General features: G+C 33.7%; 3 protein-coding genes across 3 annotated transcripts in view; 2 read left to right on the plus strand and 1 right to left on the minus strand.

The window, feature by feature from the left end:
- The window catches only part of LOC120352693, a 38,473-nt gene extending 25,666 nt beyond the window's left edge, over window positions 1–12,807 (plus strand). Inside the window, exon 2 of the mRNA XM_039434461.1 lies at window positions 12,648–12,807. The gene's annotated coding sequence lies outside the window, so the exon portion shown is untranslated. The remainder of the gene's footprint in view (window positions 1–12,647) is intronic.
- LOC120352692 lies at window positions 1,359–7,270 on the minus strand. Its single transcript, XM_039434458.1, has 2 exons — window positions 6,715–7,270; window positions 1,359–1,767 (listed from the first exon to the last, which is right to left on the minus strand). The coding sequence occupies exons 1-2, from the start codon at window positions 7,266–7,268 to the stop codon at window positions 1,476–1,478; spliced, it is 846 nt and encodes a 281-aa protein (XP_039290392.1). The 5' UTR covers window positions 7,269–7,270; the 3' UTR covers window positions 1,359–1,475.
- A 2,621-nt stretch (window positions 12,808–15,428) lies between the features above and the next one.
- Window positions 15,429–22,073, plus strand: part of LOC111043695 (alkaline phosphatase) — a 356,072-nt gene continuing 349,427 nt past the window's right edge. Inside the window, exon 1 of the mRNA XM_039434462.1 lies at window positions 15,429–15,645. The gene's annotated coding sequence lies outside the window, so the exon portion shown is untranslated. The remainder of the gene's footprint in view (window positions 15,646–22,073) is intronic.

The following is a 22,073-nucleotide window of genomic DNA, read 5'->3' on the forward strand; positions in this document are numbered from 1 at the left end:
CACCTCCATGTAGCGATCTAATTGCATATTTGGGGTTGGATTAAGTGTGTCACAGTTAATATCGCCAATCACTGCCAAAAGGCCAGTGTTATCAAAGTTCTTGCCACAAAAATCATTCAAGGCATTTGTGAACAGCAACTGATTAGAATTTGGACTGCGATAAATAGCTAGGAGATTGCAAGGCAGACCAAACCAGTCGAAAACAAGATTCAGGCAGGTGGCAACCCCTTCCAAACACAGCTCAGTACACAAAACAGACAGGGCACTATCAATGTAGATAACAATACCATCATTATTATTGATACTATTGAATGATCTAAACACATTGAAACCATCGATGTGTATTAAATCAGTATCGTAATTAAGCCATGCTTCAGTTAGAATAATGCAGTTGAATTTTACTTTGAGATCTTCAATCAATACTAAGAATTCGTCGAAATTGTGATTATAGCTCCGGATATTCTGGTGGATAATTTTGAACGATTGAGTATTATCTATCATCTTATCTTCCTGGCTAGCCTGATAAAAACTACCTGTATCTTCACAGTATAAGCACTCTACTAACTGGTAATCAAAATTTAGATTCTGTTCAATCATAAAAATCAATTCGAATGTATCCGCTTTCGGAAAGCTGCTAAAAAATATAAATAGAATTATAAGAGGCCAATAGCTTTGTTGATGATTAAAAAGTTTTCATTAATTTGTAAAATCGACTTTAGATTGAAAGGAAAGAGTATCTATCAATGCAAAGACAAGTTCTCTCCTTGATTTAGAAAGAGAAAAAAAGAGGTGCGCTATTGAAGTATTAAGTTTCAAGACAAGACTTTACTAAGTTAGAAGCAAAACAATATACACGTAAAAAATAAATAAATGTGGGTATTTTCCAATTTGAAGTTTTTTTTATAGATCTAAGCAATAAGATATCATACTTTCAGATAGTGATAGCCAATTCAAGTTGTTTTCATAGATTAAATTATTCGCTCACAACTAAAATTAGTATGGTCGCCTACTTGAGTAGAACAAAATAAAATCTGGTATTATTGATTTTGTATTATCATTCAATACCACAATTATAAAAATAATACCCACCAATATCAGTAATATGTAAAAAAAAGAAGAATATTCTCAGTGTAACTCAGATTCAAATTCTGATGATTACCGTATGCTATTCAAATTAAAACAAGCAGTCCCATCGCTCAAATACCCGGCGATTACTATATAAAACAAGTATGAATAGCATTGTACCTATTGACTAAATTTAAACGGTTCCAAATACTTGGGAATTATTAATACTATTGAGGAAGTATTAATATCAAATGCCGTATATGGGCCTACTCGTATTTTATTATTATTATCAGTCTCCTATGCACAGTGGGTGAAGATAATTATTAAAAACTCACAGTTTGATCGATTTCGATACTTAAGAGCCTGATCCTGAAGCCATCGCCTTCGTGTTTGGTGTAGCCGCTACATCATCACTTGTCGCATCGGGAGCAGCGGGGTGTGACTCGGTATCGGCAGCCATCAATTGTTGCTGATTTTTGTCCAATAAATTGTTGAAAGAACTCCACATGATTTACTCGTTGTGGGTTCGTGGTCGGCGTCCGCTTGATCAGCACTCGTCCGTCGGCGACCCATGCAGCCGCCAGTTTGCCGCTCTTCACTTGACGCCTCGCCTCAAAGTAAATAGCATTGTTATTCTCAGTGAGATGGTCGTTGATGTAGATTTGTATATTCGGAAAAGAAGGATGCAGTTCTTGGGCAGACATTGGTTATTGTGAAATTAATTTTCTTAATATACCTAAGCTATCTGATAGTCCGGGAGTTGAGTACCCTGTGGGATTCTTTGAAGGTAATAATAAACGTGAAGCATTCATAAACTCTATGATTGAACTACGGCCCTACTTCAAAACACTGATAACGAAAATGCTGAAATATATAAAAATATTCTTCTTAGGGTCACGCATGGAAACATGTCAATATCAGGTGATGAACTAATAAGCGTCCTGAATAACAATATGAACATCTATGATAATAATTTGAAAAGATTCCTATTCAAAACAAACTCTAAATACCGAATGGGATATTGCTTGGAGCAGGGTGGAAGTTACGTAGAATTTCAAGAGGATACTTTAAAATTCTCTACTAAAGAACGATATGTTTTAGTCACACGTAATACTACACTTATGCTGAATAGCGAATTAATAAAAACTATAAATAGAATAACTCTTCATGAGTGTAAACTTCCTAAAATAAAATGGTATGACGGTGTTCCCGGCTGTGGTAAATCTTACTTTATAGTCTCGCATCATGAGCCTGGCAAGGATCTAGTACTCACTCAAATACGGGCAGGTATTAAAGCAATCCGTGAAACTGTCATTGAAAGGTATGGTCGAAAACATTGTAATCGTCTTAAGCTTGATTACAGGACAGTTGGCTCATATATAATAAATCATAATCAGAATAAAACATACAATAGAGTTTTTATTGATGAAGCTCTAATTATGCATGCGGGTTACATCGGTTTTATTGCTAACTTGAGTAAGGCCTCAGAAATAATTGTAGTTGGTGACGCAAACCAAATACCCTATATTGAGAGAAGTAATTATGCCACAAGATGGCATAAAATTTCAGAATTCTGCGAACCTTTTACAAAACAAACGGTAACTTGTAGATGTCCTATCGATGTTTGTTTTGTCCTTTCCACTGTCTATGAAAATATTACGACGATTAATGAAAGAGCTATCTCAATTCTGCCTACTTACAGAAATGGGGAATACCATCTGATACAACCCGACACTTTGATATTAACATTCACCCAAGAGGAAAAACTTATGGTGGGTGATACTATAAAGTGGAGAGAGGATGTTGCACTTCACACAATCCACGAAGCACAAGGGCTAACTCATAAAAATGTTATTCTAATCAGAATTAAGTACAAGGAGAATGAAATCTATAACAGCATGCCCCATGCGATTGTTGCCTTGTCTAGACACACTGAAACTTTCAGGTATTTAACAACCAGTCTGGTAGATGATGCTGTGGACAAACTAATTAAGAAACTTAAATTCATAGATAGTGAGGGGCTAGTTAAATGGAACAAGGAAAAGAGAAGTGGACCTGATGATATAAGTTATGAGTGACACTGAAGAAGTTCTTAATATTTTAGAAACAGAAAATGAAACAGATGTAATCGACGATTATTTGAACTATCACTTTCACGAAGACAGAAATAAAGATGCTGAGTGTTTCAATATTATGTCTATGAATATACGTAGTTTGAATGCTAATTTCGATCAGTTTATTTGCTGCCTCAATGAATTGAGAACTGATATTCACATTATAATATTAACTGAGACCTGGTTGACTGCAGATATGCCGTTCATTCTCAACATTCCTGGATATACGGCAATAAATAAGTACACTAAACAGAATAAATGTGATGGATTATGCATGTACATAAAAGATTGCATAAGATTCAATGAAGTTTCACTCGATATTACTGATGCCAATGTAGTTAGTGCTGACTTAAGAATTGATGATTTTATTGTGAAGGTGATTGGGGTTTATAGATCACCAAGTAATCAAAATATTGATAATTTTCTTAATAGTCTGAGTAATGAAATCAGTAAAATTCCTAATGGAATAAATGTATGTGTGGCGGGAGACATGAATATAAATACACATTCAACTAGTGTTCCTGTTCAAGATTATCTGCATATTTCCAATAGTAATGGCTATAAGTCTTACATAACTGGTGATACCAGAGTAACAACCACAACAAATTCTTGCATCGACCACATTTTTTATAAAAATTCAGGCAACCATTCTATGTCCATTAATGGAGCTATATTTAGGACAACCATAACTGACCACTACGCGGTTGTACTGAACTTGGTGAAGGTTCCTATCAATAAGGATAATAGAAACGTATTGATAAACACATTAAAACTAGAACCAACTATCATGCACTATTGGAACGCATAAGGAATGAGGATTGGGAAGAAATCTATACCGTGAATGGAAGCATTGACACTATTATGGATAAATTTGTCGATCGTTTGACCAGTCTCATCAATCAATGCAAGAAGGTAAAAGTGATACCTAACAGACTTCGTCCCCTGAAGCCCTGGATATCTGAAGGCGTCATAGGATCAATAATCACGCGGGACAAAATGCATTCTAGACTCAGAAGAGATCCTAATAACAATATCTTAAAGAATGAATATAAGGCTTATCGTAATGGTTTGAATAAGATCATAAATCATGCAAAGGAAGTCTACTATAAAGGGGAAATTGAAAATTGTAATAACAACAGCATGAAGTTGTGGAAGTGCATAAACAAAGTTATAGGTGAGGCCAGTATCAAGAACTTGATGCTCACTCCCTCAACAATTATTTCACAAATGTGAGTAAATTACAAGCTCAAACTATCAATATCCCTGATAATACTGGTGTTCGATTTCCTGCAATACAGATCGATAACACGTTTTTTATGAGACCAACTTGCCCAGTTGAAGTTGAGGCAACTATTAAAAATCTAAAGAACAACTGCAGTCCTGGTATTGATGGTCTAGGTAATATTACGCTGAAGAAAGTAGCCAATTTTATATCTCAAGCTCTCGCTTTCATTTTTAATAGATGGTTTGAGGAGGGATATTTTCCCGAGCACCTCAAATCAGCCAAAATAAAACCTCTATTCAAACAAGGTGACCAGACTAATCCCTGTAATTATAGACCATTTAGTCTTATCAGCAACCTTGCTAAAATAATGGAGAAACTAATAAAGTCAAGAGTTGTTTCTTTCTTGAATCTTAACAAAATAATCAACAAGAACCAATTCGGTTTCCAAAATGGTAAAAGTACATCTGACGCTCTAATAAAATCCATCAATACTTTATCTGATAAAATAAACTCCAATAAGAAAACTATTGCGGTCTTCCTGGATATACGCAAAGCTTTTGATACAATACCTCATAAGACTTTGTTCAATAAACTGGAGTCCCATGATTTCAGAGGAGTCTCACTTAAATTGTTCAAAAACTATCTGAGTAATAGAACCCAGTCCCTAACCATAAATGATCAATCTAGTGTAACTAACTTAACTTCTTATGGTCTTCCTCAAGGTACTGTACTTTCTCCCATCCTTTTCATACTCTATGTAAATGACTTTTTAAATTTAAGACTTCTAAACTCAACTGTGATATCCTTTGCAGATGATACTGCAGCTATTTTTCACGGAAATTCATGGAACGGAGTTCATACCATAGCTGAAAATAATATGCTTTTAATTAAGAAGTGGTTAGACAAGAATACCTTAAGTTTAAATATTGAAAAAACTAATTACATAACTTACTCTGCAAATAGAGTAGGACAGCCTAACAAGAATCAAGATTTGAGACTCCATTCTCAGTGCAATTTAAACTTGGGTAATTGTGATTGTCCTACCATTAAAAAAGTCAATAATACTAAGTATTTGGGAATTATAATTGATGGAAACCTCAAATGGGATGTTCATATTAAATACATATGTAGAAAAATTAGATATTTATCTTTAAATTTTACCTAGTTAACAGATTTCTTAATAAGAACCACCTGAAAATGATGTATCATGATCTAGTCGAGTCAATTCTGCAGTATGGCATAGTTGTTTGGGGAGGCTGTTTCAACTGTCATATTGCTGAATTATTTGTAGCACAAAAACTGATAATTAAAACTAAATTAAGCAAACCCAGGCTCTAACCAACGGATATGGTTTTTAGTAATTTTGAGGTCATGACTATACGTCAATTATACATAAGAACCGTAATTGAGTACTTAATAAAATATAGATCCGATTTTCCTCTCACAATAAACTCTACTCTTAATTATTATAATCTAAGGGCCACTGCTAACAAATATGTAACCTATAACACTAATATTGAATGTATAAGGAGGCAATTAATTTACATAGGTACTAAAATAATAAACCTCATTCCAAATCACTTTCTCATGGACAATAAGATCAGCGGAAAAATTAAACTGGATATAAAAAACTGGACATACAGTAATTTCTTCTTCCATTTAGATATATGACTCGAGATTTCTGCTCCAGCATTGTTTTTTCATTAGTTTTTTCATTTTTCAGTGGACTCGCTTACCTTTATTTTGAGTACCTATTCCTTGTTTTCTTCCTTCCCTCCATTTCTCCCTTCCTTTTTTCCTCATTACTTCTCTTCTCTTCTTTGCCTGCCTATTACATGGGAAACCATAGTTGGCTAGGTACCTTCCTCTCTTTTTTTTCTCTTCTCCAACACACCCAAACACTAAGCCCATTGTTTTTTTTGTTTTTTTTTGTGTAGTTGAGAAGTTGATATTGTGGTAATTATTCATATTGAATGAAAAAGACTAAGAAATTGTCAAAAAACCACTGATTTATTGATAATTAGAAAGACCGGTTTCGGTTATTACACCATTGTCAATCTCTGATAAACTAACAATGGTTGTCAATCTCAGAGATTGACAATGGTGTAATAACCGAAACCGGTCTTTCTAATTATCAATAAATCAGTGGTTTTTTGACAATTTCTTAGTCTTTTTCATTCAACCATTGTTTTTTCATATTTGTAACATTTTATTGTGTTCCATTTGTTTCGTAAATCTTTGTAATTTTGTTTTGTCTTGTTTTGTGTGTTTTTAATAGATTGAAAATTAATAAATTGAAATTGAAAAAACATTACTTTCCTCACTCGCCTTGCGTGAATCCACTGGGTTTTTGTCTGTCTTGAAACAAAATTAACTACGATTGACGGTGGACGATTATCTCTCATCTTAGATGGTAAACGATGGGCGGCAGACACATCGTAACTGTTAAAGTTCACTTGTAAGAGTCTAGCAAGTTCCCCAAGTATTTGAAAAATATTCTCACCTCGCGATCTCGGCACACCAGCAATAATAATGTTATTTTTCCTGGTTTGCTGTTGTAGGTCTGACACCTCACACTTTAACAAATTAAGTTGAGTATTTAAACGTTCGTTTTCAGTTCTAAGGTATTTTACTTGCGAAGTATTTTGCTCACACTCTTTTCTCACACCCTCAAACTGTGACTTGAGTGATCCTAAGTCTTTGACAACACTTGCAATGTCCTCTTGCATTTTTTTAAGAGCGAGTTCTGACGAGTCACTGCGCTCGTTAAACTCCTCGCGAAAAGAAGCAATTGCCTCAAGCACTGACTTTTCACTGTTACTAGTGGGTACACAGACACTGTTAGCCGAATTAGGAACTTTCATACATGAGTCGCACTTCATATTTTTACGCGTGTTCACTTTATTTTTGACGTCGCCCGAAACACATTGAGCATGAATGTTGACCGAGCATTCGCTACACTTTATAATGTCTTTCACTAACATTTCTCTCCCGCATTTTCCGCAATCATCACCCATTATGAATAAATTTGTGAGGAACAGAACTGAAAATAATAAATTGAGGTTATAGATTGGAACTATTGGCTATTGTTAGGCCGACACAATTCTTTCCGAAAGCAGATTCAACCGGTCTAGTCTCGTTTAAGCAGGAGCTTCAGCAAACGATCCGATCCTATCGACTGACTGATAAGAACCTTACTTGAACCTTACTAGGGTTACTTGAAGAGTAAAATATGAAATCAAAATATTGAACACCTCTAGTTAAAAATAGGATTATAGTCAAGAATAAGATAATTTATAAATTTTAAAGAATGAATATTATTAGGGGAGCCTTGCTTTAAAAAACTATTATTTGTGCTTAGAAGAAAATTTCAACTGTAAGCTTCAAGAAGTTAATTAAAACTGTATCTACAGATTTGTATTAAGAAAAACTTAATAATTAAATTTACCGTTTACTTTGATGCTATGTAATTTGATATACTTATTTGGGCTTTTTATGGTGGGGTGGTGTGGATTTGAAATAAGGAAAATTGAAAATTCTAAATACAAACTTTACCTGGCTCAGTCAATTCCCTATAGGATAATTGAAGTCTGAAACCAAAGAATCACTACACTGAACACTGTCCGAAATCCAAGAGACTAAGAGAGACTAAACTCGCAAGACATGGTCTGCCTGCTTATATACTAGCATCACAATTTTCCACCCCTCATCACCCATCATTCTCTAGTTCTGCCTACAATCAAATTCTTCAGCCTAATATTCAGCCATAGATGAAGGAGTATAAGAAGCACCTATATTATTTCTTGTCTCTGATTCAGCTTACAAACTGAATTAAAATATCAATTAAAACTTACTATAATATTGATTATGATATATCATTTTAAACTATGGCTTCCCCTCATTATTAAAACAAATGATATCATACATTTTACCAATATAAAGTCTGAAGTTTGGATATTGACAATTGAATACATACTCATCGAAATTGATTAATACAGTAATCAATCTTATAAATCTAATATGGAAAATACTTCAATAATAAATACATGAAGTGAAGAACAAAATACAATTTCATACAGTACATCATTACAATTGAATTGAATAAATTGAATTAATAAGATAGCCCACTTATTAATCAAGCAGGTTTCTTATACTTATTGTATAACTATAATAATTGTCAACATGTTTCAATCAAACATACCTAATTCTATTTACAAATTTACCCTTAGCCTAAGAATCAGGATTCAACTAACTTACTTAGCTTGAAATAATTATTAAATTATAATTCATTGTATAACATATCATTTTTGAATAATTCATACATAGCCAAACCTACTTCATGACCTAATTTATATAGACATCTACTCATATCATGTTTATTCAAATAATTGCTTCAATAATATTCATATGCTAACCACGTGGTAAAATTGTAGCATATATGATTACCACGTGGTTACATTGTAAACTAAATAATATCTATATTCTACTACTCTCCTAAATATATATCTATATTGATATACACCATCTACATATACCTGCCATCAACTTATGCTATAGCTATATACAAGGGTTAACACAAAACACAGTGGACCATGTAGTTTCTATTGTGAAAATGTCTGTGAATAGCATTAAGAATATTGTTGAGTTTCTAGGAAAGAATTAATTTTGTTTTAAACTTTTATGAAAAGAATAATGACCCCTGACGTCTGGCTAGGTACGCTATTCAAATGTACTGTCAATAGTTTTCGAGAAACGATCTTTCTATTATTCTAGCTCTGGAGCATCCATATTCTTACAATACAATAGCACGTTATAGTTCAGAGCACGTGTTACAACAAATAACAGAACTCTATAATTTTACAATTTTAGGAGAGCACGTGGTCGCCATTTGTGGCTCAATCCTATAATCTACTAAACTACTTAGAGTTGAACTAGCATATGAAATGTTTAAAGGTCCATTATTGATAAATGTTTTCTTAAATGATATTTTCATCTTAAAGTTGTGAAGAATCAAATGAAGTTTCAATGACCCTAGCCTCTTTATAAATCTGTTTTGATGTCACATATTTTTTGAATAATTTTTCTATGTAGAATTCCGTGATGTGATCCTTTAGGAATATTTGTATTTGCAGCTATTATAATATATCATATAATATAAGATATAAAATAGATATTATCGGGGATTATTGATATTTGATAACATTTTGATAGTGTTTCACTAAGAGTTTTCTGAATTCTATTTTGTTCTTCCTTTTAAATATTTATTATTATTCATGATCAACTTCTGAGAAATATCTATGATAACATTCAATTTCTTTCTGAAATTAGAGTCCTTTAAGCTTATTATGATTCTATCTTAAAAGTTTTCAATGTGAAGCAGACAGAGTAGGCTACTACCGAATTATCTGTATCAGAGATAACTTTCTAAATTTAGTAATTCTATTTTCAGTTTTCATGATGCAACTTAATTTTGTTTATATTTATTGTTGAATTTAACTGTTAAAGGCGACAATATATTTGATATCTTTTCTCTATTTCGTTGTCTCTTTTGTCATTTCTGGATTCCCATTCTCTAGCACTAAGTATGTTCAACATGCATCCCTTTTATTTAGTTATATTCAATTGTGTGTGCTTCTAAATTCCAAATTCCAAATTAACTTTCTAAATTCATAGCACGGTACAGAAGAATGAGCATATTTTTCTGTGAGAGTTTTCATCATTAGAAAAATTTCTCCAAATCTATAACATAACCAAAACTATAAAATTTTATAGTTTCCACCAAAGGTTTTTCAAAATCTTTCTCAGAAGAGCCTACAAGCTGCGGATTTTAGAATCAGAATAGCTCATAAGAGAGTTCTTTAGCCCAGGGGGCTCACTAGTTACAGTATTTTGTTCAATAGGAAGTTTTCTATTCTCTTGCAATTGGTTACAAGAGAATACTCTTGCAATATTAGACAGGATTGGTTAGTTACACTGACTACATTGGTTTGTTAGTTATTCGAGTTCTCTCTCTGAAAGGAGAGTTGTTATAAAAATTAATTTGCTTACTGTTGGCCTATCACTTAGCGATAGACAAGGGATCAATATCTGAATGAGCATCAAAGTCTACAAAATCTAAATCTATTATCATGTAAAATGATTTGATATGAATAATCAGAATACTACATTGTTTCAGAAGGGCAGCAATACTTTCAAGTTTAATACATTCATCACAAATTATTTTTCCACACTTCACAGTTTATAAAATTTTTGTAGAATCCATATCGATTGATTTCTTGGAACATAGAATTAGTAATAAGCTAATGAACCCCATTGGAACTACATGATAATTTCTGATTTCATACCGATAGATATGAGATTCTGTATCATTGAACACTAGTGTAACTTATATGGGATGGATTCATTAATATACTGAGGAATATTACATTGGAATGAAAATAAAAACCAATAGATAAATTATATTCTCGTAGACCAATAGATAAATATTATATCCTCGTACTTTTGATTCGCTGTCAACAGTGTCAACGTTTTCATAATTAATTGATGTGTATAAAAATAAAATAATAATTTTCAGCGGAAATACTACATCAGAATGAAGAAAGTCATTACAGTATAGTGTTATATGCTTTAGATACGTAGTCAACGCTTATTTTAGTAACACTGACGTGACAATAGAAAACAATGTGGCCAGAAATAAGAATACTCCATAGAAAGCCTCTGAATATTTCATTTGCCAAGGGGAACAGAATTCTCCCTAGTGCATCAGCATCCTGCAGAAAGGACGGTAACAATACACGACTACCGAACAGAAATACTGATGACCTCGATACTCTCTGAACAATACAACCAATATTTTGTTGTGTAGTTCCTTATTAAATTTATTTTCATATTATTTTAATCTTCAATAAAGGCTTTCTTCCTAGAGACTTCAATGTGGAAAACGTTGATGAGAAATGTTTTGTTATTTATTGTTAGAATTACGTATCAGAGTTCCCAGTTATTACAGACTGTTAGTTCATAATTCACATTTCAGTTTTTTTAAAAAATAACCTATTTGAACTTAACCTATCTAGACTTAACCTATTTTGTTCTCTAAATTTGGGAGAGGAATAGCACAAATATCCTCTCCCTACCATTTTGATAATGTACTTATTGTATAAATGATTAATAATAAATATTTTTTTTCAACTTTCATATATTAAGAAATTGATATTTTGATCAAACATGTCAAAAGCGAACTATGCTGGAATATTGAATTCAACCATCCAGCAAAAAGCAGAAGAGTGAACAAATTAATTTTAAAGAATTATCAATTTAGTAGAGACAGTAATCTAAGGGTGCTGTAGAATCATATATGAACCTAGAGAGATAGTTTGAATCAGAGACATTGTCAGGAAAAAGCCTGTAAAAAGAAAAAAGAGTTATTGATCCTCAAGAGATTGTGTGCCTGCATTAAATACTGTCGTAAAGTTGGAACTCATTGATTTCCCAGAATATATTCACTTCATTGTCCACTAATTTGATTACTAGATTGTTAAGTGAGAGAATTGAAAACAAAAACTGAATAAAATAACTCGATTGAGAATGATAAGAATGTTTCAATGGAAGTTGGAAACGACTCTCAAAAGAAATGACAATGCATCTTTTGTGAAGCTGTGCCACTGTAGCTATGAGTTGCAGCTGAGCAGAGGGCTGAGAGCTGAGGGCTGGAGTGGGTCGGCTAAATTGTATTTAAACTCGGTCGTATATTTGCCAGTCGGGCAACAAATAACAGACCTCTCAGCTATACTGTGTGGCTCGGTAAATTCTCTTTGTCCTGGCAACAATTTGATAAAGGAAACACTAACCACTGGCATCGCAACACTGTAATCAGTTTTCTAATAGCACAAGCTCACCAAATCAAATATTCATGCTAGAATTTGTATGGTTTCGCGTCAAGGAATCGCATTGGATTGCTTACACAAGCCAATTTATCCAGTATCACAGACTCGTATCACTTGACAAAGTTAATATTATTTAGTGTAAGGGGATTTTAAGTTAGTATTGTGGATTTGTTGAGTTCATTTATGGGTCAACTTATTGAATTACACTATTATTTTTAAAACAATGATTGAATTGGCCCATTACAAATTACAGTGTTTTGGCCCATTACAAATTATTCATATTGTAATGAATAAAAGCCTCTTGTGATGCAAGCAATGAGTTCAAAAATTTTACCAACCGGGCATTTGCTGTCATTCTAGGGCAGGCAGGCAATCAGGCAACCAAATTTTGGATCCAGTTAAAACCGAACCCGAGGATCACAACGGTAGTCGAAACGTGGCTGTCCTAGTCCAAAAAGAATGCCTGGTGACAGAGTGAGCGACCGCCCGCCCAGCTGACAGCGTCACCTGGCTGCTTGCCTGGCTGCGCATCATTTAGAATCATGCTGTTTGATGAAAATCGTTTCTTTCTACAGTATTATGTACCAATCAATAATGATGCACATAACTTCAAAAAATATGAATATCACAAACTCTAACTACTCTGAATTCGGAATGACAAATGAACGCCTATGTATTATTTCTATATAAAATACTGATAAAAAGTAACTTATAGAAGTATTATTTGGAGTTAATCAATAGTGGAGAATTCAAATCTTCAGAAGTGAAATTCTGCTCCAACGTGTTAATCTAATGCTTGTCTGGTTGTCTGGTTGTCTGGTTGTCTGGTTGTCCGTTTTTGTGTTCGTGTGAGCACTGATAAGTCGGAATCGGAATGATGATTTACACAATATAATATTCTAATTTAAACAATATATCAATGAAATAATTATAGTTATGAGCTAGGCTATATCTTTTGATGAAAATGAATTTATATTGAGTGATCATTCATCATTTCTATAAAGACTTCCTTACAATCATCATTTCAACTCCATGCCATATTTATTGGTATGCAGCCAAAGTCTCAATGTTTTGTTTTCACTGGAGAAAAAAAGGCTCCGACTCCTGGAAAAGCTTTTAACGCTGAACGGAAAGAAACGAAAGGGTGAATAAAAACATGAGCTGAGCCAATACTTTATATACACATTTGTAGTGGGGGAGAAGAAGAGGAGGAATGTGATTGTGTGTTTGTGTTTAAACATCGGTGCAATTCGGATTATAAACAGACACCGTTCGTCTGAAACGTCATGCGGTAAAATACAAATATTTGGGCGCAACGCAAATATTCTCAGACCTATGTACATGCTTTATATATGTACTAAATATGTATATATTCTGTTTGCTAGCCAAGGGGATAGCGCCAGAATGTGAATTCCATTGTCAGGTATAAGGTCTACCGTCTGTTTGTATTCACCAGCCAGTTACAAAGAGGACTGGTTGGAGCTAATTGATTTTTCACGGCAGAATCGTACAGTTAACAAACATTCAGCTTTAATTGGTGCTATGGACTTGTGTTGTAGATGTTCTTCATTGAAATAATAGACAGGGTCAATTCAATTCGATGCATAATCTGGAGCTGTAGAGAGAAATAAAAGGAGCAAAGCAAAGAAAATCCATCATTGTAAGTTTTTTCAATTTCTATTGCAATCTAGTCTAAAAAGACGAATGAGCAATTTTTCCCAAATATAATAATGGGTTGAATATGAATAAGATAGGTAGTTCTTACCATCACTACTACTTCTAGCAACTAACTTGAAATTATTAATGTTAGTGATATTGAATTATCATTATAAGTGGTACTATTTATCAACGGGTCTCTCGTCACATGATAATTCCTATCAATAGGTTGAACAGTTACAGAAGGAGAAGTAGAAAAATGAGAATGAGCAGGAAAATATTGAGGTGAATGCTGTGTGATAATTGAAATTCATCTATGATAATTAACCTTACAAGGTAAACAAATGAATAACTTATTGAAAAGTGAGATGTATATGAGGGAATGACAGAATTTGTCACGTAACAATATGACTTGAGTGAATCATGATATTCATTGTACTGATTTACTTTCTCTTCATGAATTATATATCGCTTGCTGCTACTATCCTAGATGGTAATGCTTCTTATGAATATGAATATTACCTATAATAAATTATTATTAAATGGAAATCATAATTAAATGCTGAAAATTACCTCGATGACTTCTGCTACTGCAATAATTAACAACAGGGTTAACAGCTAGATGAAATTCGGTGAGTGCTACTATCCAAAAATTATTTGTCAGCCTGGGAATCTGACTGGAAATTAGGAGGTACCGGTTTCGATTCCCGGGCTGGCAAATAATTTTTGGATAGTATCTCTCATTGAACTTCACCGTGTTGTCAATATTTGTAGTAGCGGAAGTCTTCAGGGTTATTTACAGCATTTAATTAGGCTTTCCGTTTAATGATAATTATTCATTGATTAGCATTTGAATGGATGCAATTTCTCATTAATTCCTATCTGTGATTAGATAGATAGTACTTTTGGGCAAGGAGGTCATGTACCTTCCTGAAACTATAACTTGTAAATAAATAAATAAAAAATAGTGTTCATGAAAGGCTCATCGAAAAATGTTGGTTCCACAAATATTAAACAGAAAATCTCCTGAATCTCCCCTGCAAACAAGAATTATCAAACATATATTCAAATAATCAATGAGATTAATTCTTGAACTCGAACATCAATGAGAGACTAAATATCAATTGAGAAACCAACAATTGAAAGATGATTTTGATGAACGGTAAATAATGCTTTTGCAATTCAACTATGATAGATATATGAATAGAGATTTCGTAGAATGAGATTACCATGTATCCAAAAAAGAGAAAAATACAGTTTCATCAATCTCCCTTATCTTTGCTTTTGCTTCTTAACATACAAGCTCTAGCTTTGTTACGTTCTTGGAAAGTATTCTTTTTTGGAGCCAGAATTTTGTTATTCAAGGTCTGCAGTTCATTTGGCAACTTTTTAAAGCTGTTCTCTCCAATTAGCCACCACCGAACTTGCCCGGAAAATCGGCGGTCGAAGGCGCATGTACAGCAATGACCTGCTCTCTAGCGGTGCAGTTGCGAACTGAACTCAAAGCCAGAATCTCACTGGCCGAAGTAACACAGTTTCGGACGCGACAGGAGCGCGTGAAAGGTGTGTGTTAGCGCTCACACACGCGCAGACACCGGCATCGCAATAATTTGCAAATATAAATTGGGGTATTTTTAAATTTTAGACGAAAATATCTCGTGAAATTCGCTGTAAGTTTTGATTTTACATCTGGAATTACTTGGTGAGTGTCATAGTTGAAATATCTTTCATCTAAGTGATGTTTTCATTCAAAGTTTGAAGTGGATTTTCATCAGAGAATTGCATTATTCTCCTGAAAATGCACAAATCATAGAATATGAATAGAAAACAAAGGGAAACCTCATATCATCATTTTCAAACTCCTATAGCTTAATGGAATTAGGCCTCATATCATCGCATAATTGCCTATTGTATTTGAGACCGATTATAATTGAAATATTAGTCGACATAATCTTACGCTTTCATAATTATGTGTCCAAAGTTTCGTCTGAAATGATATCTTCTTCATTATTGGAGCTATTATAATATTAAGAACCATTCATCATATTTCATTCATTATATTCATATTTCTAGCAGTTAACGTTTTTTGTCAGTAACTACTAGAAGAAAATAATTTGAGTTTTCATGAGATATATCTATCCAGATCTATTAGAATGGGCCTTGCAATGAAGAACTTACATAACTAATATAGAAACATCAGAAACTGGTTATCATGATTCTAGTAGATTCCAGAAGGTAGTATGTGGATTTCTGAAACAAGCCTGTGATTGTAGAAGTATTAACTAGATTGTTATAATATCAAGGAGACCAGCCCCAAGTACAAAACTACCAGCCAGAAACATTTTATATTATTTGGGGTCTTTGGAGAGACAGAGAGAGATATCCTTTTCCACATTGATGGAACTGAAGTCATACATTCACTTCAATAGTAGTTGCTATTAATCCTGAAAATACGGTTCCAATCTGCTATTTGAGCAGTACTCGAAATGAAAAGATGTGCAATACAACTCCTGCAAAGATGACCTGAATATTTCTTTGAATCTGAGCCAAGTGCATGAGTTATGAGAGTCTTCAGTCACAGTTTCTTTCACTTTTCACAATGCTTGCTGGGCGATTTCCATTGAAAATCTCAACCACAATGGAAGATCTTCTCTTCATCTCTGCTCTCCTACACCTCAACTCTGTCTTTTTTGTTTTCCTTTTTCTTATATGTATTTCAAATTGTTCAATCTGCAATTCATCATCCACGTTATTACCACCTCTTTATGTTTGACAAATTTTTCTCAAATTAAACAGTTGAAAGACTTCTAAACTATATTTAGCCTATTATTTCAGAGCTGTTTCTCTAGTAGTTTTTTAACAGTCTAATATTTTGACAGTCAAATCTCCAGATTTGACATTTCAATTTTCGAAAAAAATCTAACATTATAATCACAATTCTTGAATATCAGATGTTTCTTTGTCACAGATCTGTCACTTTCAAGGAATTCAATACTAAGAGGCGAGCTTGCAACATTACAAGGATTTTAATTTATGCTGGAGTTTTAACCTACCAAAATTCATTCTATGGGTTTAATCAGCTTCTGTCTGGATTTACATTATACACTATCATGCAAGACTTTATTATTCTTTTATTGATTGATTCTTTATCACAAATGTTCTGCCAGTTCTTTCAAGACCCACTGCAATATTTGCTTATAATATATCCAAGTTAGAGCACAGAAATAGGTGACGATGTGTAAAGCGGTAAGCAGATGATGTATGTGAGGTTGCCTACATTGCTCCTGCAGTCAGCACTCGGTTGCTTTTGAAGTGTCTTATTTTACTCGTGTAACAATACTTCAGGTCTGCTTTATCAACGTAGAATACAATACTATTTGAAAGCAAAGCAGGGCTAGTGGATGCGTCTTATGGACACCGTGCAATCGATCTATATCAATGAAGATTTTATAATATAGAAAATTTGATATTCAATTTGATTACGACTATTTCTATATCCAACGTTTTTGTTTTCAGCCGCTCTCCTTGACTTTGAAACTTCTGAGAGGCCAAAATACGCTCCTCCGAATACTTTTGACAATTGGTAAAATTAATTCCAATTACTTCTGAGATACTTTTTTGCTTTCGCCACTCAGTTATCTTTTGGAACAAAAACGTCTCTTCTTCTTGTGGTTCCTATCCGTTTCGGATGTTGGCAACCAGCATGGCAAGCCTAATTTTGTCCACAGCAATGCGGAAGAGTTCAGCTGATGTTTTTCCCGTCCACTTTCTAAGGTTATACAGCCAAGATATTCTTCTCCCTCCAGGACCTCTTATTCCTTGGACGATTGTATGGAGTAAAAAGTAGCTGGAATCGTTCCTCATGATGTGGCCCAGATATTGCAGTTTTCGGATCTTGATAGTGTTCATAATTTCCCTTTGTTTATTCATTCTTCTCAGTACCTCTTCATTAGTGACATGTTCAGTCCATGATATCCTTAGCATTCTTCGATAAAGTCGCATTTCAAAGGCTTCTATTCTCTTGGATATGGTTACATTGAGTCTCCAAGATTCTGCTCCATACAAGAAAACAGAGAAGATGTAACATCTCAGAAGTTTCACCCTTGTTTCAAGAGTAAGACCATGGCTTCTGAAGAGTTTACTCATTTTGTTGAAGGCGGCTGTGGCTTTGGCAATTCGTGATTTGATTTCTTGAGTTGTATCCCAGTTCTTGTTTATGCATGTTCCAAGGTATGTGGCGTGTTTTACTCTCTCTATTAGCTGATCGTTGATGAATAGCTGGATGTTGTCAATCTTGTTTTTGCTGATAACCAAAATTTTGGTCTTTTGTATGTTCATGTCATTCATGTTCATGTCAATCCATATTCCTTACTAACTCTTGGTATTTTGTTGATAAGTCGTTGCAGCTCTTGTGGGCTATCAGGAAACACCACGGTGTCATCCGCATATCTTATATTACTCAACTTCTTCCCATTTATTGAGATGCCTTCCTCTTCCTCCTCTTCGTCATCTAGTGCTTCTTTGAATATCTGTTCAGAGAAGATGTTGGATAGCAGGGGCGAGAGCACACATCCTTGCCTCACTCCTCGCATTATTTTGACGGCCTCAGTTGTTTAACCGCCAACTCTCATTGTTGCGGACTGACCCCAGTACAATGTAACCAACCTTATTTGAGATTACTCAAATAAAGCCGCTTAGCACTATAGGAAGCTATGCTGGTCATGAGTGCCAGTGAATTTTTGCAATCTTGGTTGAAAGAAGAGAATATAACCAAAGTCCAATTGAATCTTATATATGTTTATAATAAGAAAATGAAATTATACTTAAATATTCATAACAGCTTTTAAAATAATTGAGTTACATAATTTTGATATTTAAAATAATAAAGTTACATCATTTTTGATATTAATAATGAATTTAAAGTCAATAAGAGGAACCCGGGTATTGAAGTTTCTGTTGAAGTGTAGAAAAACGCAGATACGTTTACGAAGCTTAATTCATTATAAATGACTTCATTATAAACTCGATGGACTTGGCTGAATTGTTGACAAGATGTAAAATAAAATGTTCTGCTCACCCACTGATTGTAGATTGAAATATATTTGGTATAATTAATACTTGTATTCTTTTGTTTAATGTTATAGTGTTTTTCGTGTTTTTTCTTCAAGTCTTATTTTGTTGGAGTAACATCGGCTTCAAATATTGGCTTCATCCATAATTCGTATTTTAAAAATCCATGTGAAAAATTTGAAGTGAATAAAAAACCTGTTGGGAACAAAATAAATAGGATAAAACTCTAATATATTCCAGTAATTATTCAGGTGTTAACCAGAGTGGTCAACTAGCAAAATTGAACAGATTAGTAATCAAGATATTTAGGTTGGAACATTACAGAACGAACAGAATCAAAAAGATGAATATATGACAAATCATAAATAATTTAGAGAAATTAACATTAACAAATTTTGAAGGGAAACAGTCCAAATCAACTAAACAGTTATCATGAATAAATCAAATAGCATAAGGCTCAAATCAGTTTCACATGTGGTTGATACAAGATGATTTACATTAAAACAGTATTATTATACTGAATACTGGAATTGATTGAAAGTTTAGCAAGGAGAACAATAAAAGAGAACGGAAAGTAATTAGAATAACTTTATATATGATGAAATAAAGTTAATATTAGATTTTTAATCAAGTAAAGAAGCAGTTCTAACCTATGTCAATGGAATAGTACAAGATCAGTAAGGACTTACCCAACTGGGTTATTACAAGATTCAATCAGACATTAGATAATAATCAAATATGTTTCCTTAGCATAGTTAAAGAAAATTAAAATATAAATAATAATTCCGAAACATTATTAAAAGAATGAAAAATTAGTACGCAAAAGTTTGAGACGTTTCATCTTGACTTAGAACAAGAAGTGCAAGTGAGAATTTCCTACATCTGACGAAGGCTAAGTTCGATCAGACAGTCGTATCACTCTAACAAACCGAATCAATAATTTGAGAAAATATAAAGTGCAAGATGGAAAACTCGAAGAAATCGTCAAAAATGAGAAGAAGTAAAAAAAATGAGCAAATAATAGATTTTTGGTACAACAAACTACCTCTAGCATGTCGGAAATTTCATGTTTTCTACTCGACATTGACGATTATAATCATCAATCAAAAATAACTATAGGTCAAATAAAAATGATTCAGGAACCAATGGAGATAGATAAGAGGAGACATTGTCCTCGTTATCTGATATAATACTCTCACTTATTACGACATCCATAAATTCTGAAAGAAGTTATATTCAAAAGGAAAACATATTTTGCGATATTTTCAGTTTCATAGAAAAATTATATAATGTCTTTTCTATCCTTTGACCCTGAAACATTCTATCACTACCATAATATATCGGGATTTATAATAAAATTTTACATACATTTCAGTGGTTGAATTAGAAATTTGAGAAAGTCGCAATTCTACACGAATTGGCAACGCTGTTCTTTTGGGTGGAGGGCCACGTCTCAACTCATTCTCTACAGACTCTTAACTCCCTATAATATGGAATAACAGCTCTCAAACCTATACTTTCATCCAAAAATACATTTTAGAATCTTTGTTGATATTTCCACAAGCTGGCACTGGAAGGTTGAGTGTGATAATTGGAGCTACTGAAATTATCGCGCAATAATAATATTGGAGCTCCAATGATATTGCTCCAATTGTGATATGATATCACTTACTTTTTTCAGCTGCTGCTTATGATTCTCGAAATGGACATTCTCTGTCAAATCATCACGTTAACGTCGATCATTTTTTAAATCTTCATGTGAACGTTTCAACAGCTACATTTTTCAATCAGTTTGGTGAACAACTATGTCGTTGGTTCGTCCGTAATTTAGCCATAGCTCTGTCGTTTGAGATTGAAACGAAACTTTTTAGCAGTGATCACCCAATCGCATCAACAGAGTACTTGGAAGTTATGGAAGAATTGGAAGTTAATCTGTGTAAAGGTATCAGTTAGTTTCATGAATTATGTTAAATACGACAAAAAACCTTTTTGAACGAGCGTCAGCGAGTTCTCACTTTTGACTTACGGCCAAAGTCGTTGTTTGTTTATCTGTTTGTTGTACAAATACTTTAGAAATAATTGATCATTCAGCTTCAAGTTCGTTGGACAACAGAATTGATTCACTCCTTCGTCCTTTTTCACGATATGAAAATCTGGTGTGGCGCACTCACACAACTTTCCTTGCTGCCGTTATGAAAATTGATAACCTGACGCTAGTGTTCCCGCGCATCCCAAGTCTACAAATCAAAGATCTGAGCCAGCTGTTGACAGGACAATAACGCTGTAGACACACGAGGTCTGCTATCTCTTCATAGTGGATGATTTAATAGAATCAACAGTTGCCAACAGTTTTTAATTGAATAATCACATTTTCTCGAATTTTGAGCTTATTTTCAATTTTAGGTGAAAATGCTACTGAACATTTATAGTAGAGATTTTTATGCTCAATCTTTCTCACTCGGACATTTTTGTTTAATTTGTATCTGAAGCCTGATAATTGGGAATCTAAAATCAAACTTTGCATAGATGGGGCAGAGCTCCTGAAATTTTTTACAGATATTGGACTTGTGGCAGTTGATAGAGCTTTTCAATTACTATTTTAGTTATAAATTTGATCAAAATCGTTGGAGCCGATTTCGAGAAAATCTCGAAAACCCTGTTTTTGACAACATTTTTGCCATTTTAGCCGCCATCTTGAATTGCATTAGATCTAAATTGTTCGAGTCGGATCCTCATAGTGTAAGGACCTTAAGTTCCAAACTCCCAAGTCATTCCGTTAATTGGGAGAAGAGATATCGTGTACACAGACGCACATACACTCATACACACATACACACACACACACACACACACACCACACACACACACCACCACACACACACACACACACACACACCACCACACACACACACACACACACACACACACACACACACACACACACACACACACACACACACACACACACACACACACACACACACACCTATGGTAATAGGGCAAGGAAAGTGAAAATAACATTGAAAGTGCATAGGAAAAAAAATGTTTTTGTATTATTTA

Source organism: Nilaparvata lugens, chromosome 8, assembly GCF_014356525.2.
Source record: "Nilaparvata lugens isolate BPH chromosome 8, ASM1435652v1, whole genome shotgun sequence".
NCBI lineage: Eukaryota > Metazoa > Arthropoda > Insecta > Hemiptera > Delphacidae > Nilaparvata > Nilaparvata lugens.